General features: G+C 40.5%; 1 protein-coding gene across 1 annotated transcript in view; it reads right to left on the bottom strand.

Annotated features, from left to right (window-relative positions):
- Window positions 1-19,020, bottom strand: part of TUBGCP4 (tubulin gamma complex component 4) — a 47,217-nt gene that overhangs the window by 24,417 nt on the left and 3,780 nt on the right. Inside the window, exons 2-9 of the mRNA XM_082450093.1 lie at window positions 13,566-13,694; window positions 10,535-10,657; window positions 10,094-10,147; window positions 9,262-9,318; window positions 6,374-6,453; window positions 4,108-4,309; window positions 1,472-1,637; window positions 1,109-1,233 (exon numbers count right to left, since the gene is read on the bottom strand). Of these exons, the coding sequence (XP_082306219.1) occupies window positions 1,109-1,233; window positions 1,472-1,637; window positions 4,108-4,309; window positions 6,374-6,453; window positions 9,262-9,318; window positions 10,094-10,147; window positions 10,535-10,657; window positions 13,566-13,694 (936 nt within the window). The remainder of the gene's footprint in view (window positions 1-1,108; window positions 1,234-1,471; window positions 1,638-4,107; window positions 4,310-6,373; window positions 6,454-9,261; window positions 9,319-10,093; window positions 10,148-10,534; window positions 10,658-13,565; window positions 13,695-19,020) is intronic.

The following is a 19,020-nucleotide window of genomic DNA, read 5'->3' as shown; positions in this document are numbered from 1 at the left end:
CCTATGAGTCAGAAACTCTGGAGGTAAGGATTTGGTGCAAGTGCATGTTTTCAGATTTCCCCACGTCATTCTATGCATAGCCAGAGTTGAAAACCACTAACACAGTTAACACAACTAACAAAAGATCTCATTTCACATTATCACACACCTGTGCATCAAATCTTATTATAAGCCACAGAACATATGCCCATTTGAAAAATTACTGGTCAATTTAAGTTGGTGGATGAAGCACAATTCACTTAAAAACACTGAACTAGGAGTCAAAGACTTGCTTCTGAGCTCACCTTTGTTACTCACTATGTGACATCAGAGAAGTTAGCTTTCTGAGAATTTTTTTTCATTTGTAAGAATGGAAAAATATTACTTGTTCTGCCTTCCTAAGATTATCATATCCATAAATTAAAGAATACAGGGGCTTCCCTGGTGGCGCAGTGGTTGAGAATCTGCCTGCCAATGCAGGGGACACGGGTTCGAGCCCTGGTCTGGGAAGATCCCACATGCCGCGGAGCAACTGGGCCCGTGAGCCACAACTACTGAGCCTGCGCGTCTGGAGCCTGTGCTCCGCAACAAGAGAGGCCGCGATAGTGAGAGGCCCATGCACCGCGATGAGGAGTGGCCCCCGCTTGCCGCAACTAGAGAAAGCCCTCACACAAAAACGAAGACCCAACACAGCCAAAAATAAATAAATAAATAAATTAATTAATTAAAAATAAATAAATTAATTAAAGAATACATAATAAAGCCATTCTAAAATATAAGTAAGGCACTAAATTTAGTCAGAATCAGTTGATTCCCTGAAGTCATTGCCAACTATACAGACGGACTCAAAATGCTGACAGTCTGAAATGAAACCAAGACCTCCCTTTATTCAACTAATTAATTAACTAACTAGCTAACAATCAAACTCCTGTCAGGTGGGAAAAGGCCAAGGCAGTTCTATTATTAAAAACAGAGAGAATGCTTTTATTTTCTACTTCCTGCCCTTCAGCTCTCTCAATTCCCTCCAAGTTAAGTTCTAATCACATTAAGAAGAAACAAAAGTCAAGTACTCAATTTTGGGGGAACTAACCTATTTTCTTCCGAAGAAAATATACTAAGAAAGACAAACCTCAGCCACAGTACTACGTATACGATCCACCACCTGCTCAAAGTCCACCAGGCTGAAGAGGGGTTGCTGCTTGAGACGATGCAGCTCTGCAGCAAAAGTGTCCTCCTGGTTTTTCAAAATGGATCCTGCAAAACAGGAAGGCACTGTCAAAGGAAGACAGGGAACCTGCACAGGCAAGGGTTTCTCATCCCAGTGCCACAGCTATTTCACCTGCTTCTCAGTTAAGCATGTCACTCACAGCTGTGCTGAAATCTCAGAACATAAAGGTCAGTAACCACCCACTCTGCCCAGGCAGACTTTGGGGCCACACAGCATCAAATAAGCCTTTGAGGATGGGGTACGGTTGGGCAAGGAGATTCCTACCTTTCCTAGTCAGGTTTACATTTTGATTCTCGAACATCTGGACAGATTCTCCAACAAACAGGATTTTTTCAGCAACCCTCACTGGAATGTAGGATGGCAGAATCTCCACTCGCAGAGAAAACTGCTTTAGAGATGGTGCCAGCATGTTCTCTTCTTCTATCAGGCGCTGGTCAAAGAAATAATCCGTATCAGAGATGATGTAGGAAGTGAGAAAGGGAAAGCAAGGAAACATCCGGCAGCTCTCCCAACCCGTGATTTACATTTTCTAGAAGCAGGGACTTTAAATCTGAAGTTGCATAATTGTTACATTACTGGTGCTAGAGAAGTGTATTCCATTTTTAGTCAGCAAGATAGCACGGTGGAAATAGCAGTGGTTTTATTAACATTAGGATTTTAGCCCTCTGCCTTGGCTACTGTGTAAAAACTTGTGCAGTAGGTCTGGAACTCGGTCTCCTTACTTGTACCATGGAATAATTGATCTTTGTTTTTTTCCAGATCTACATGTCTACGATTTATTATCTGTGCATATGCCTGCTCTGCCCAGCTCTTTACACAAGCCTGACTCATTTAGCCAAGTGGTTCTCAAAGCCTGGCTCCTGGACCAGCACCATTGGCCTCACTTGGGAGCTTGTTAAAAATGCAAATTTTCAAGCCCCTCCCCAGATTTACAGAAAACCTGGGGGGTAGGCCCAGCAGTCCGTGTTTTAACTAGCTCTCCAGGTGATTCTGAGGTACTCTACAGTTTGAGAACCACTGATCTAGCCCACTCACCACCCAATCACTCAGGCCCCTTCTGTTCCCTGACTTGCTTTTGAGTTGACCCTTATTCCAGCTCCAACTGGAACTTTAGGCTCCATACTCCTGACTTTGATCTCTGCTATTCACCCTTTTAGTTTTGGGCTTGGGTGCTGGTGTGCCTCAAGGCACTATCCTAGACCCTCTTCTCCTCTGGCTCTCAACACTCTTCCTAGACAATCACGTCTTCTTCTAAGGCTGAACTGATTATCATAAGAGATATTTTTAATCTTTCTGCATCACAGGACTCTGTAATTATAAAAGCTAGGACCTTCCAGAAAAATATATAACCATACACTTCACAGACCCTCTGAAGCCACTCGTGGACCCCAAATTAAAAACTTCTGTATGCCGATGACTCCTAAGACTTTAAGCTAGATTACTCTCATGAGCTCTAGGCTCAGCCCACTGGTCATTTCCTACAAGCACCTCAAACTCAATGTGTCCAAAGTTAGACCCATCTTCTTCCCCCTGACACCAGCAATCCATGTTCCTTATCGTCACTAGTCGCCCACTACTAAAGGCAGAGACTTGGGTATCATCCTTGATTCTTCCCTCTGGACCCATAGCCAGTTAATCACCACGACCTACCTGTTCCAGCTCCTTAATATCTCTCAAGCCTCTTTATTCTTCACCATATTTACTGTTCCCACCCTTGGTGTAGGCCACCATTATTTTTCAGCTAATGTGCCCAACATTCTCCTAACTGACCTACTTGCTGCTAATCTTAATTTTTAAAACAACGATTCCCCCCCCAGTTTCTAGAGTGATCTATCATAAGTCTGATCTAACATACAGAGGTAGGTTAATCTCTTGCCTAAAATTCTTCACGGTTCCCAGCTCTCTTCAGGCTCAAGTCTAAATTCCTTCCCATTGTTTACAAGGGCTTTCATGATCTTACCTCTGCTCATCTCAAAAGCTTCATTGACTGCCACTTCCCACACCATCCCCACTGTCCCTTACACTCTACATCTCAGCCTTTATTTACTTGACTCTCTCAATTGAATTACTAATGCTTCCCCAAATGAGCCATGTCCTTCATGGCCTCTGTACTTTACACAGTCCTTCCCTTTGCTTGGAATTTTTTTTTTTTCTTTTTGACCGTGCGGCATGTGGGATCTTAGTTCCCCAACCAGGGATCAAACCCGCACCCCCTGCATTGGAAGCTCGGAGTTTTAACCACTGGACCGTGAGGGAAGTCCTCCTCCCAAACTCTTTGCAATTTAGACATACATTCCACTGAAAAGCCTTCTCTAGTTACTCTAAGACCATGTTCCCAGAATACCCATACTTACTCTTTCCAGAGCACTTAGTACACTGTAATATATCTTCCACTAAACTATAAGCTCTTTAAGGACAGGGACTACTACATTTTATTTGTTTATGCAGTTGTGGCATGTGGAACAGTACCTGGCATATAACAGGCATTCAATAAAACGTTGTAACAGGATAAATGAATGGATGAATGGATAAGGACAATAGAGGACTTTGGGAAGTCTAATCAAAACTCTAAACTGCATGTAAAAGCTCTGGGTACCCACAAGACTACCTGAAGAGACAAGACTTATTATTATTCTCTTAAATGCGTATACCAGGAAGAGGGGAAACAAAAGGAATCTCACAAATATATTTTCTATTTTATAGTCTCACATTGTTAGGCATTAAGTTTAAGTATTAAGCCAAGATAAAGCCAAGTGTTTACATTTAAAGAATTTATGGAAGGTGCCCAGGCTATGATGAGCTGGGGGCTGGGGGCAGGGGCAAGTCACCAAAAGGTCATCTAGCTGTAGACTTTTCCGACTCCTGGCAGGAGAAGGCTAGGCTTCTGGTTGGGCTCTCACCAAGTCCTGGAGTTCTCTCAGTTGTTTTCCTGTCAGTCCCCCAATGCCCAGATCCTCCTCATCCTCTTCTGGCTGGGCACTGACATTACCAGAAGACGGACCCTGTCTGATAAAGAACTCTTCGTGCTGGTCCAAGAGGAGTCCGTGGAGCATCCAGGCTGAGAGCTGCTTGTACATGACCCCGTGACACACGGCCAGGATTCTGAGTGGAGAGGAGAGCAAGAGCCTTAGAAGTCCACTAAGAGGACACTAAACCCATGCTTTAAACTGCTACAGGATAAACAGAGGCCTGAGGGTTTGGTCAGCAGAAGGGAAATGACCAATTAAGCTAAAAATAACTGTGCTATTTTAACTTAAATGTCTGCAGATGAACTAAGTGGTAAATTTCCAAACTTTTAACCAGTGTACTAAAGTCTGAAATGTTCAGTAAATGTTCTGATAGTCTTTTAGAAGAAGCACATTTTTTTCCCTCTTTTTGAGTAAAGTAAGTTTCAAAATGGATGATTCCTTTTAAAATTAAATGGACTTACAGGAGTCTCTTTTTGGCTAACACAGTATTAAATTAGTTTTTATTTTTGTTGGAATCACATAAGGAAAGTAGATTCAGTATGTGAGAAGCTGATATACCTGAAAAAGTATTATCCAACAAAATGCAGAGACTGAAACAAAATGCAGAAAGGAGAATGGGATATTCACATGGTCTCAAGGGATCATATCTCAGAGAACATATTAATGACAAAGGGGAAAACGTCCCTCTAAAACAGAGAGATCTGGTGGAAAACACCTAAACCAAGTGATGAAACTTAACACCAGTAATGGGACAAACTTACTTTTTGTGCTTTCTGATATGCTGTAACAGGAAATAATATGACCTATGTAGTATTCTTGCCAAAAATGTTCAACCTGAATCTAATCATGAGGAAATAATCAGAAAAATCCAGATTGTGGAACATTCTACAGGCAGTCTTTGATCATACTCCACATTTAATACAGTGGTAATCATAAAATTTTGTATCCTTTTTTCAGATAGTATTATAAAACATATTTTTACCTGTTGTTATAGTATTTGTAATTTTAATTGCGTTATAGTCTATCAAGTGAATATATCTTTAATCAGCTTTCTTCTGCTGCTGGTAATTTTCTAATTAATACAGTAGACAACATTGCAGTGAATAATGATCGTGCATATGGTTATTTTCTTCTTTTGAATAATTTTGTTAGGATAAAATTCTTAAGAGTGGCATTATAAGATTATAAAGCTACTCAAAATACACATATTTAGACATAGTTAAGCATAATCCAGCACATGTAGTGGAAATTCTCCAAGGATAATGAGATCCAAAAATGAAAAAGGACTGCCTCAAGGTCATCCAGGCATCTAGAGCCTTGCTTCAATACTCAACACTTCACCCCCAGCCCAGCCCCCCAGTGTGGCACTGGGACATCCACCTCCAGCAGCAGCAGCAGGATTGGAGCCCCAGAGGGAAGCAGCTGCCCCCTGGGTGTGTCCAACACTGGAAGGTCCTCCCACGCTGGGCAGCCTGAGAGTGTGTCCTCATCCACTCTCTCTGGCCAGAGCCAGAAAAAGCAAGGGGTGGCTGGGAGAATCTGGAACTTTATTTTGAAACATCTTTGTTGCAAGCTGCCCAGCATGAGGCATCATAATAAAGTGAGCCCATGTGAACCCCATGGATGACCGAGGCAGGAAGGTCAGGCCGCCGCGCTCCCTGGGGCCCGGTGCAGGGGAAGAGGAGTGTGTTCTCTGCACGGCCTTCAGAAGCATCGTATCCAAGACCCTGGCCAGCTCAGAGGATGGTCCGGAGCAGCCGGGGCGACCGAAAGCGAGGCCACCGTGGCTGCAGGTCTGCCCCTCAACCCCCACCTGGGTGAAACTTGAGAGACTGGACTGTCATTCCTGGGGCACGTCTCCCCTCCCCTACTCTTCTGTCTTCCGTGTTGGTGGGGGAGGGGGATAGTTCTTGTTCCAAGAACTCCTTGGTTCTTCCAATTCTAGTTAATAAACTTGATGCTCCAGAGAGATGCAAAAAAAAAAAAAAAAATACTCAACACTTTATTAAAACCCCCTTTTTGCAATTTCTGAGCCACCGTAAGGATTACATGGGCTCCTTTGCTCATGGGGCTTTTCCATCCTGGTCATAACTTTTCCCAGAAGGAAACCTGAGATGACCTGAAAATAAAACTTGTGCAAAATCAAGTCACTTGACCACCCACTCCCCCTCCCAGCCCCAGTGAAGCCATGACTTACTTTTCTAGTGCACTGCGAACAGGAGGCAAACCTCCACAGCTGTGTTTGTACACTGTTTCCAGGATTTGACAACCATGAATCTGTAGAAAATACAGCCTTGTCAAGCTGAATTCCATTTTAATAGTTCATGTAGCACAATCTCATATTCTATACTCAATCAAGAGGGCACAATCTGCAGAGAATGGGAATAAACTTTCTCATAAGATTTTTGTATAGTTCTGATTCTGACTCCAATTCCAACGTGTGGGGGGTTTCCCCACACTACCAAGCAATCCTCTGACACCAGCTTGGGGGGCCTACAATCCAACTCAATTCTGATACGATCCACCCAGAGATAGCATCAGATTCCACAGGTTAAGGGCTCAGTCCCACAAGACTGCCCTCCATTTCTGACGCCAATCACAAGTTCAGGTTGTTCCCTGTGCTTCTAACTGGCTGATTAATAGATCAGAGGTTCCCCCTCCCTGGATTCCACTAATTTGCTAGAGCAGCTCACAGAACTCAGGAAACCCACTTATTCACTAGATTACCTATTTATTATGAAGGATACTAAAGGATACGAATCAACACCCAGATGAAAAGGATACATAGGGCGAGGTCCCGAACAAAGGAGCTTCTGCCCGGCACGGTGGCACACAGAGGCACTCTGGTTCACCAACCTGGAAACGCTCCAAACCCCGTCCTTTTGGGTTTTTATGGAGCCTTCATTACACAGGCAGGATTAATGAAATCACTGGCCATTGGTGATTGAACTCAATTTCCAGCTCTCTGCCCTCTGACCTCCTCTCTCCCCAGAGGTCAGGTGGGAATGGTGGGACTGAAAGTTCCAACTCTCCAATCACATGGGTGGTTCCCCTGGCAACCAGCCCCATACTTAAGTGCTTTCCCAAAATCACCTCATTAACAAACTCAGGTGTGGTAGAAAGGGGTTTGTTATGAATATAAAGACACCTTTACTGCCCTTATTACTTAGGAAATTCTGAGTTTTAGAAGCTCTGTGCCAGAAATGGGACAAAGACCAAATCTATATTTCTTATTATAAATCACAACATCACAACAGTTGTTCTCGAATTATGGACCCTCCACCTCCCTGCCCCTCCCCATCCCACCCCATCCCCCAGCAGCATGTGCATCACCTGGAAACTTGTAAGAAATGCAAAATCTTGGGCCTCACTCCAGACCTACTGAATCAGAATCTCTGGGGTAGGGCCCAGCGATCTGGTTTTAACAATCTGCTCCAGGTGATTCTAATGCACAATGAAGTTTGAGAACTACTGCACTAAGGAAAAACCAGAATCATTTAGAGTTGAAATTCCAAGAAAAGAGGTAAAGAAAGCTCTTACTTCAGATTAAGGCCTAATTCAGACTACTCCCAAGGTATACACTTTTCTAAAAATCTGCTTCCTCTTTCAATGTCCTTTTGCCTCTGTTTTTTTTTTTTTTAACTGCTTTATTGAGGTATAATTTATATACAATAAATTCACCTATTTTAAGGGTACTTTCAACAATTTTTAGTAAATTTACAGCATTGTGCAACCATCACTGTAATCCAGTTTTATGACATTTCCATCACTCTAAAAGGATCCCCTGTGCCTGTTTGCACTCCCCCATTCTCACCTACAACCTCATTTTTTAGAGCCTTAGCACTCAGCTTCCTACAACCTCCTCGGCAGGAAGGAAGGTTCACCCATCTGCAATCCCTCTACTCATTTTCCACTCTCCTTCCTGTGGCCAACGGAAGCTCAAAGTCAACTGAGATGTGCCGGCATGTATGGACCCTTATACTAACCCCACTTACCTAGAAGTTCCCCTCCAATTTTGGAAGATGGTTTAGTAGAGTGGTTAAGAGCATAGTCTTTGGAGTCAGACAGCCCTGGGTTTATATCCTAGTTGTACCATTTACTACCATCTGTGTGACCCTAAGCACATTCCTTAACCTATTTGATTTTTTAGAGGATTGACTGTGATAATGCATGTAAAGCACTTAGCACAGAGCCTGGTATGCAACAAGTGCACAATAAAAGCTCGATGTTATTTGATGAGGGCCATCAGCTTTGCAGGGTCAAACAGCACTTCCCCTGCTGGCTCTGCTAGCACAGAATGAATGCAGCAGAGGGTAAGTTTCTAGACTTATACAGCAAAAAAATCAAGTAGCAACCTGGCAAACTGACTAGTTAACTAGTTATATTCAAATGAACACTCTTAATAAGCTAAGGCACAAATATAACAGCTTAAGAACATGAATGAACTAAACATATTTAATCCATCTGTCCTTTTTGATCCAATTATGAACCAGCAGATACTTCTTCTAATGTAAAATCTTAAAGCATCTCAGAATTATTAATTCTACCCAGAAAAGACATTCTCTGGACACTGGAGACCCTAACTTTTCAATACATATGATTAAAAACTTGTGATAAGAATAGGCATATTTAACTAATAAAATAAACATCTGGGTTTCACCCAATGATTTAACAATTCTCAGAAAACTGCCAGTACCCTAACGATAAACCTACTACCTTCTTTCTTTCTAAGGATTAACTTTCTGCTTCTCCTCAAGATCCATATCCAACAGTTCTGAATCCTTACTGTAAAAAGCTCTCACCTCCAAGTATCCATAGCATTGTTCTCTTACCCAGCAGCATTCTTGGGTATATCTATTATCATTTCCCCCACCTTCTGGACCAGGAGGTGCTTAAGGGCAGGGTCCTAACTTATTTTTGCATTCCTGATACTTAGCATGATACTCAAGCAGATATCACTGAATGAATAAATAAATAATAAAAACTACTGAAAACTAGGCTCTTCAAAAAAGAATGTAAAGGAAAATTAATTATGAGTATTTCCTTGGTGCTTACCAGAGCAAAAGGAAAAAGGAAAGTTCTCACCTTTTGACTTTTAATTTGTTCTACTACAACCATCACAGAGGGGAAAAGGAGCTGGAACTGCAAAGGAGAGAATAATTAGGATGGTATATAATCAAATACAAGGAAAAAAAATTAACTCAGGAAATGCCTTTGTTTCTAAATAGTCCCACTTAACATAAAGATGGCAATACCACAGAACAGCCAAGATCCAGTATCCTAAGGCAATTTGCTACAGGGGTTGGCTGCAGATAGAAAGAGAATGGCAGACAGAAGCAGTTTCTATGTTTGAGGCTAGCATAATTGCTAATACTGAGGCCAATCTAGAGCATTAACATCACACAGTAAGTTTTCACTAAATTTGGAACTTTTCAAACAGTTCTGATCTAGGAAAGCACACAGAATATCAAATGCTGGGCTCTGAATCCAGAAGGAAAAAAGTTCTCAAAAATAATATTTTAGGGCTTCCCTGGTGGCGCAGTGGTTGAGAATCTGCCTGCTAATGCAGGGGACACGGGTTTGAGCCCTGGTCTGGGAAGATCCCACATGCCACGGAGCAGCTGGGCCCGTGAGCCACAACTACTGAGCCTGCGCGTCTGGAGCCTGTGCCCCGCAACGGGAGGGGCCGCGATAGTGAAAGGCCCGCGCACCGGGATGAAGAGTGGCCCCCACTTGCCGCAACTAGAGAAAGCCCTCGCACGAACCGAAGACCCAGCACAGCCAAAAAATAAATAAATAAAAAAATAAAATATAAAAAAAGTAGCTATAAAAAATAATAATAATAATAATATTTTAAGTTAGATTATTCTAATGATATCAACAGATTCCAAAGCATTTTGTTATCTGGGCATCATACCTGATCTAAGGAGTAATTGACATGTGATATGGAGAGATGGGGGTCAGCCAGGAACTGCAACAAAAAAACACTCTGATTATGGCTCCATATAAAATATCTCGAATCTATTTCATCTATGAAAACCGGAAGCGAATGTGAGAGTAGGCTTAGGGTTCATCTTAGGGTATTGAGAATTGGTCATTTATAGAAGATTATTAATGTTGATTTTCAGGTGATGACAAAACCAAAGCTAGGGCTCTTCTAAACTCACTCAGGAACCTTTGCCGTGATCCGCTCGCCACTTTGATCATGGCTTGGGCAATCACAGAGAGCACACTTAACCTCCAGCCATGCAGAAAATAGCTCATTCTTAACCACCTGACCGTATCGAAGGGCATTTCAAATCAGGAACATGTCCTCATCTGCTGTCCCAGAGGTGTTCCTTCCCGTATTTCTTCTCACCTCTTGTTCCAAATCAAGCAGTGCTTGGCGATAAGGCTGCAAAACTGAATCCAGCCCCGTGCAGAAGGCCCTTAGGTAGATTCCATGTGACCCACCTTGGCCCTGCTGAGATGGGTGGTGATCCTGAAATCAAACAAAGAGAAGTCAACTCTTCAGCTCAGGCCCTGAAACCCAAGGAAGACATTATCCCTTATTAATGGCATTTTTTGGTTTAAATAATTCCCTATCAAAGCAGTGCTTCAATGAGAGGAAAACCTGACTGAAGAGACCTTTTAAAATGTGATAATGTTTTCATTTTCCAAGTGGCTCAGATGTTACAAACAACCAGGTATTACTCCATACTGTCACTAGAGGTTTTTCAACAGCTCAATTCTAACCTTATAACTTCTAGCTTAAATCCCTTTGGTGGTTTCCCCTTGCCCCAGAGTAATATCTAAACTCCTCTACATGGTATACAACAACTTCTGTATTCTGGCCCTTACTCTCTCTCCAAAATTATCTTTAACTGCTTCCAACTTCACATCTTCATTTACAAATTACTCAGCAGTTCCCTGAATGTGCCTTGTTTCTATCTCTCACCCCTGTGAATGAGTGTGGTCTGCTTATAACTATGTGCTCATGTTTGTGACAAATACCTACTCTTCCTGCAGGACCCAACTCCAGCAACTCTTCCCTGCAAAGCCCTTTCTAACTCTCCCTAGGGAATTAATAGCTCCCCTTTGTTGCTTTCATAGCATCCCTGTTTAGTGCTGGAACTGAACTTTTGTTTATCTGTCCCCTCACTAGACCAAGAGCTTCATGAAGCAAGGGCCCATATTTTGTTCATCTTTGCATTTCATTTCCTAGCACAGTTCTTTGAACAGATGGTAACTATTTACTGAATAAATAAAATGAACTCAGTCCTCCTTCTAACAACCCTTCTCCTGCCTAGATGGCAATTCATCAAAAACACGAACCTGATAGCCAACGTGGGGAGTTAGAAGACACTCACCAAGAGGCTATTAACAAATATGGTTTGTCTTTCAAGAAAGCTGCAGTTTTTTTGTAAAAGCATTCTTCTTCTACACGGGGGAATTGCAGTTAATAGTTGACTAGAGGCCACGATGACTAGCCTTTCTGGCTATGTACTGATTTGCATGGTCAGGCTCTGGTGGTGGTAGATACCATAGCAGAATTCAGCAACAAATGTGGTAGGAAGCTTGGGCTCAGAGGTTATAAGGCACACTATAGCCAGAGGATGCTGCAAAGGATACTAGTAGTTCCTGGAGATAAATGTTCCCAGCTATAATAAGAACAGCACAGGCAACAGACCAGATTGGCTTACAACCAGGTGATTTTGTTTTGGTCATGTCATTCCAGAGAACTGAATGTCTTCATTTATCACAAAATGAAAGAAAAAATGAGACTGCTTTTACTTTTCAAAAAAAAAGAGGTACTACAAATATCTTTAGAATTTGGGAAAGTAGGAATTCACATATAAGATCCACATAGTCACACGAATATAGGACAGGTTTGGTTTTTTTAAAGTATTATATACAAACACTGAAAGAGCCCTTTTCATCTATATTAATATGTATACAGGTTCCAACTTTGATCATTGTGTTCTCATTATTATGACTTCATAGCAAACTGGCATTGATTAGGGTTTTTTTAATATAAATTTATTTATTTATTTTTGGCTGCGTTGGGTCTTCGTTGCTGCACGCGGGCTTTCTCTAGTTGCGGCGAGCGGGGGCTACTCTTTGTTGCAGTGCACGGGCTTCTCATTGCGGTGGCTTCTCTTGCTGTGGAGCATGGGCTCTAGGCACGTGGGCTTCAGTAGTTGTGGCACGTGGGCTCAGTAGTTGCGGCTCATGGGCTCTAGAGCACAGGCTTAGTAGTTGTGGCTCATGGGCTCCGCAGCATGTGGGATCTTCCTGGACCAGGGCTCGAACCCGTGTCCCCTGCCTTGGCAGGCGGATTCTTAACCACTGCACCACCAGGGAAGTCCCTGGCATTGATTAGATTTTAAATTCTTTTCTCTACAACAAAATCTGTTTGAATCAGAATCCCTGTCCCAGAGATGAAAATATAAGGCATTATTCTCTGACTCCTTTGTCCTATAGATTACCACCAAGGGCCTGACAACCAGTTTATATAACAGGGGCCAGGTGGTACTGACTGCATTGTTTCAGAAAACCATCCTTCCTTTTCCTTTCTAGAAGTCTTTGCCTTTCTCTTCGACCAGAATCATTCTTTCCACTGGGAAATAGTCATCATTGAATCAGAGTCACACAATGCAGCAATCTTCTTACTTACCACTGACAGAATTGCAGACTGTTAAAGGTAAAAGAGAACTTTAAAATTTCTCTTAAAAAAAAAATTTGAGTGTCTACCATATGCCAGGCACTTTGCATGAATTACCTTGTTTAATCCCCACAACCCTATTAGATAGGTACTATCTATCCCCATTTTATAGGTAAGGAAACTGAGCCTCAGGTTACTGCTAAGCAGTCTATGGCCAATAAGTGATGGACAGGAAAACAGATCTTTGGTCTCTACACTATAAAGCACTGACTTCCAATTAATTTATATTAATCAATAATATTTATTAAGTCTTACCACATGCCAAGAACCTTCTCCAGTTTAACTCTTATTTACAAATAAGAAAAAGGAAGCCTGAAGATTTTAGTTGCCTGCCTCAATGTGACTACGGTAGTTAGAAGCAGAGTGGCAAAGGAATTTGAAATAATGCTTTGTGTTTTCACCTCTGGGACTGGAACTCTGGTCCAGCTCAAACTGATTTAATTCAGGTCTCTTAAAACTTGGGCAAAGCATACTTTCTCTTACATCCATCTGCCTAAATTGGTCCCCATGTATATTTTCCCCTTGTCTGAGGTACAGTCACCTTGCCTTCACTTGAATAATTCCAGTGATGAGAAATTCATAACTTCTTGACACTTACATCACATGAATTACCAATGGATTCATTGAAAGCTTGACATAGCTCCAGCCCTGGGGAGGTGTGCCTTCCCTGAGAACAGGAACCTACCTGCTGCTGCACATGGCCCGTGTACTGTTCAGTGAACTCGATGAAACGAATGTAGTCTGTGCCCAGCCGGCAGAGTCGATTCAGGACACTGGTTTCACTGGGATGGAGAAATGGGAAGTCCTGTGACACCTGCAGGAGAGGAATAATGCTAAAAACGCTGATGCCCGCTACTCACTGCTCACTAGAACGATTGTCTCCCTTTGCAAGATGGCTATTTAAGACTGGTAAGTTCTAGATAACAAAAGTATTTCCAAATCACTACAAAGACGTTGTTCCCCAGTCCCAACTTAATTAGTTATTTATTGAAATAGGCAGTAATTCATGGTAAAGAATTTAAACAGTACAAAATGGTATACATTAAGTCAACCTCCGCAGAGGCAGCCACTACTACCTGCTTTTTTTTTTAACTGAAGTATAAATATTATATTGGTTTCAGGTATACAACATAGTGATTCAGTATTTTTACAGATTACACACCATACTAAGTTATTATAAAAGACTGACTAGGGGCTTCCCTGGTGGCGCAGTGGTTAAGAATCTGCCTGTCAATGCAGGGGACACAGGTTCTATCCCTGGTCCGGGAAGATCCCACATGCCGCGGAGCAACTAAGCCCGTGTGCCACAACTACTGAGCCTGCGCTCTAGAGCCCGCGAGCCACAACTACTGAGACCACGCGCATCAGCAATGACCCAACGCAGCCCAAAATAAATAAATAAATAAATTTATAAAAAAAAAAGACTGACTATATATTCCTGTGCTGTACATTACATGCCCGTGACTTGTTTATTTTGTAACTGGTAATGTGTACCTCTTAATACCCTTCACCTATTTCATCCCTCCCCCATCCCTCTCCCTTCTGGCGACCACCATTTGTTCTCTGTATCTATGCATCTGTTTCTGTCTTGATATGTTTGTCTGTTTGTTTTGTTTTCTAAATTCCACATATAAGTGAAATCATAAAGTATCTGTCTTTCTCTGTCTGACTTATTTCACTAAGCGTAATATTCTCCAGGCCCATCCATGTTGTCGCAAATGGCAAGATTTCATTCTTTTTCATGGCTAAGTATATAACCTATTCCTTATGGAATCTTCCTGGGATGATCTATAAGGATATATGGGGTTTTTGATCTGGTTGCAACAAAGTCTCTTGAGCAATATTGCTGACTCTTGGTTCTGCAGATTCCAGAGGTTTCTCAGACATATTCTTAGGATTTACAAATTCTCTACGAAAATTTAAATTTTGTTTTCATTTTGATAAAAATGTAAAATTAACGTAGCATATTATAATCTGTAAAAGCACCTTATAACTGGACATATAATTTAGTGTCCATATTTTCATTTGTATTTTTAATTTAAATCACTTTATCATTAAATCAAATGATAGCCTAGTATGGTATGTAAAGATTTCACAGCAGTTCAAGCAGAAAAATAGTAGTGGGAGAATGTATTCATTCAATCAACTAAGAAAAAAATCATAGCAAAATATACATAAAAGTTACCATTTTAGCCATTATCAAGTGTACAGTTTAGTGGCATTAAGTGCATTCACTTTGTTGTGCAACCATCACCACCATCCATCTCCAGAACTTTTTCATCTTCCCAAACTAAAACTCTGTACCTCTTGAACGATGACTCCCCATTGTTCCTTCCCCCACACACCCTGGCAAGTACCCTTCTAATTTCTGTCTCTATGAATTTGACTACTCTACAATATTTATCCTTTTGTGACTGGCTTATTTCACTTAGCATAGTGTCTTCAAGGTTCATCCATGTTGTAGCACATGTTAGAATTTCTTTCCTTTCTAAGGCTGAATAATATTCCATTGTATGTACATGCCGCATTTTGTTTATTCACTTCATTTGTCTATGGACATCTGAGTTGCTTCTGCCTTTTGGCTATTGTGAATAATGCTGCTATGAACATGGGTGTACAAGTATCTATTTGAGTCCCTGCTTTCTCTTCTTTTGGGTATATACCCAGGAATAAAACTGCTGGATCATTTGGTAATTCTGTGTTTAATTTTTGGAGGAGTCACCATATCGTTTTCCACAGGGACTGCACCATTTTACATTTCCACCAGCAATGCACAAGGGTTTTAATTTCTCTACAACCTCACCAACACTTGTTATTTTCTGTTTTTTTGGTAATAACCATCCTAAAGGGTATAAAATGATATCTCATTGTGCTTTTGATTTGCATTTCCCTAATGATTAGTGATATTGATCATCTTTTCATTTGTTTATTGGCCATTGTATATCTTCTTTGGAGAGTCAACCAACTTTTAGTGACCACGTACTTATCCCAGGCACTGTGCTAACATTCCAAGATTAAATAGCGAACAAAATCAGACATATTTACTACTCCCAAGGAACTCAGAATATTTCACATTCATATTGTATTGTATTTTGTGGAAGCCATCTTTATGTGACAGTAACTGTAGTAATAAATAGGCAAAGAAGAATTTTTCTGTTACTGATTCCACAATAATTTGATTAGGAATCCATTTAATGTAGATTTTAATGACACAATGCTAACCATATCTTCAAGTTAACAACTTAAGAGGTAGCATGACATAGTCCTTAAGAACCTGGTCTCTGGAGCCAGATTGCCTGGGTTTGAATCCCTGAGTTGCCTCTTACTTGCTTGAAATCTTAGGCAAGCAATACCCCTCTGTGCCTCAGTTTTCATACCTATAAAGATGATAATTGTGAGGATTAAATAAATTAATACATGTAAATCACATATGCCAAGCACATAGCAAGTGCTCAATACATGTCAGCAATTTTTTCTTATTAGGACAGCTCTACTCAGTTATTAAGTGATACTCCTATTAAAATTGGCATTTGAGCAGTGTTTGTTGGCAGAGTTTTAGAAAAGTTCCAGGTCTGGTTACTCTGAAACAACAAACGATACCTTAAAGTTATTGGTACCATTTGGTACAACCTACTTATATGAACAGGCACTCTCTTCATAAGAGTTACTGAAGTCAAAATAGAAAACAGAGAGCCAGATCTGCAGAAAAGTCATTCTACCATTAAACTCAATGCTGACAATTTAGTTTTAGCAAAACAATAGTATATATTACATTAGATCAGTGGTTCTCAGTGGGGGCAATTTTGCCCGCAAGGGACATGGTAATGTCTGGAGATATTTTTGGTTGCCACACCTCAGGGGATACCACTGGCACCTAGCAAGTAGAGGTCATGGATGCTGCTAAACATCCTACAATGCACAGAACGGCCCCCACAGCAAAGAATTATCCAGTCCAAAATGTCAGTAGTGCCAATGCTGAGAAGCTGCATTAGATTAATGTCAATTTGAATTTATCAGTTTGGTAGTTTTATTTACTTTGTAAAAATAATTGGTTTTACAGTTGTTTAAGAGCAATATGCTTGAGTTTATACTTAGCTTAATGTGTATACGTATTCAATATTACAATAAAATTATTTTTATCAACACTGGGCATTCATGACAATTTTTCCCTTTATCGAAATGTGAAAAACACTGTTCTGCAGAAAGTATGCAATATTTGCTGATTTTGGTGCAAATTTTTTCTTTCACAAATATCTTAATATGTACTATGTGGCAGAAACTGTACTAGGGGCTCCTGGTACATCTATGAAGAAGACCACTGTGGTCTTAGCCCCCATGGGCAACTATGTGAGAGAAAGACTAAACATAGGTAACAACAATAAATAATATGAATTGTGATGTCCTATAAGGGAAATAAACAAGTTGCTGTGATAGAAAATAATGGCATAAGGAGTATACTTTAAAAGGTGGTCAGAGAAGGTTTTTCTGAGAAGGTAACTTTAAAGCTGAGAACTTAAGGAGGAAAATATCTGATTGAGACTTTTTTATAAGAAAAAAAGGAAGGCAGCTATTGTTCCCATATTCTTTCATCTCTTTTTACTTAGCACACACAATTACTTCCTGAATATTTTTCTCCTACATTCCTGGCATTGTGCTAGTTTTACAGGAGAAAAGAAATAATAACAAAAAGAATCTGTTTGATTTATAAGTTTTATAGACCAAGAATGTAAATTTTCTGTTCCTCTACAGCCTAAACTACCAATTCTCATAGGAACAGGCATGACTTTGTGATCCCACAGAGCTAGATTCAAATCTTGTCTTATCAAGACTAGCCACCACAAAGTTCTCTGAACTTCAGTTTGCTCATTTGTAAACTGGGGCCAACAATACCTAAGTTACTAAGTTATGGAGATGATTAGATAATACTACTGGAAGCAGGAGTAGAAAAGAGTGGTTCAGATACTGGAGCCAGACAAAACTGGGTTCAAAAGGAAACAGAAGCTTTAAATGACACAACAGACCAGATAGATTTGATATGTATAGGACATTCCATCCAAAAACAGCAGATTACACTTTCTTCTCAAGTGCGCACGGAACATTCTCCAGGATAGATCACATCTTGGGTCACAAATCAAGCCTCAGCAAATTTAAGAAAACTGAAATCATATCAAGCATCTTTTCTGACCACAACGCAATGAGATTAGAAATCAATTACAGGGAAAAAAACATAAAAAACACAAACACATGGAGGCTAAACAATACGTTACTAAATAACCAAGAGATCACTGAAGAAATCAAAGAGGAAATCAAAAAATACCTAGAGACAAATGACAATGAAAACACGACGATCCAAAACCTATGGGATGCAGCAAAAACAGTTCTAAGACGGAAGTTTATAGCTATACAAGCCTACCTCAAGAAACAAGAAAAATCTCAAATAAACAATCTAAACTTACACCTAAAGGAACTAGAGAAAGAAGAAAAAACAAAACCCAAAGTTAGTAGAAGGAAAGAAATCATAAAGATCAGAGCAGAAATAAATGAAATAGAAACAAAGAAAACAATAGCAAAGATCAATAAAACTAAAAGCTGATTCTTTGAGAAGATAAACAAAATTGATAAACCATTAGCCAGACTGATCAAGAAAAAGAGGGAGAGGACTCAAATCAATAAAATTAGAAATGAAAAAGGAGAAGTTACAACAGACACCGCAGAAATACAAAGCATCTTAAGAGACTACTACAAGCAACTCTATGCCAATAAAATGGACAACCTGGAAGAAATGGACAAATTCTTAGAAAGGTATAACCTCCACGACTGAACCAGGAAGAAATAGAAAATATGAACAGACCAATCACAAGTAATGAAATTGAAACTGTGATTACAAATCTTCCAACAAACAAAAGTCCAGGACCAGATGGCTTCACAGGTGAATTCTATCAAACATTTAGAGAAGAGCTAACACCCATCCTTCTCAAACTCTTCCAAAATATTGCAGAGGAAGGAACACTCCCAAACTCATTCTATGAGGCCACCCTGATGTCAAAACCAGACAAAGATACTACACAAAAAGAAAATTACAGACCAATATCACTGATGAATATAAATGCAAAAATCCTTAACAAAATACTAGCAAACAG

The sequence above is a fragment of the Balaenoptera physalus genome (genome assembly GCF_965194825.1).
Source record: "Balaenoptera physalus genome assembly, chromosome: 2".
In the NCBI taxonomy this organism is placed as follows: Eukaryota; Metazoa; Chordata; class Mammalia; order Artiodactyla; family Balaenopteridae; genus Balaenoptera; species Balaenoptera physalus.
This window is presented reverse-complemented; position numbering and strand designations above follow the sequence as displayed.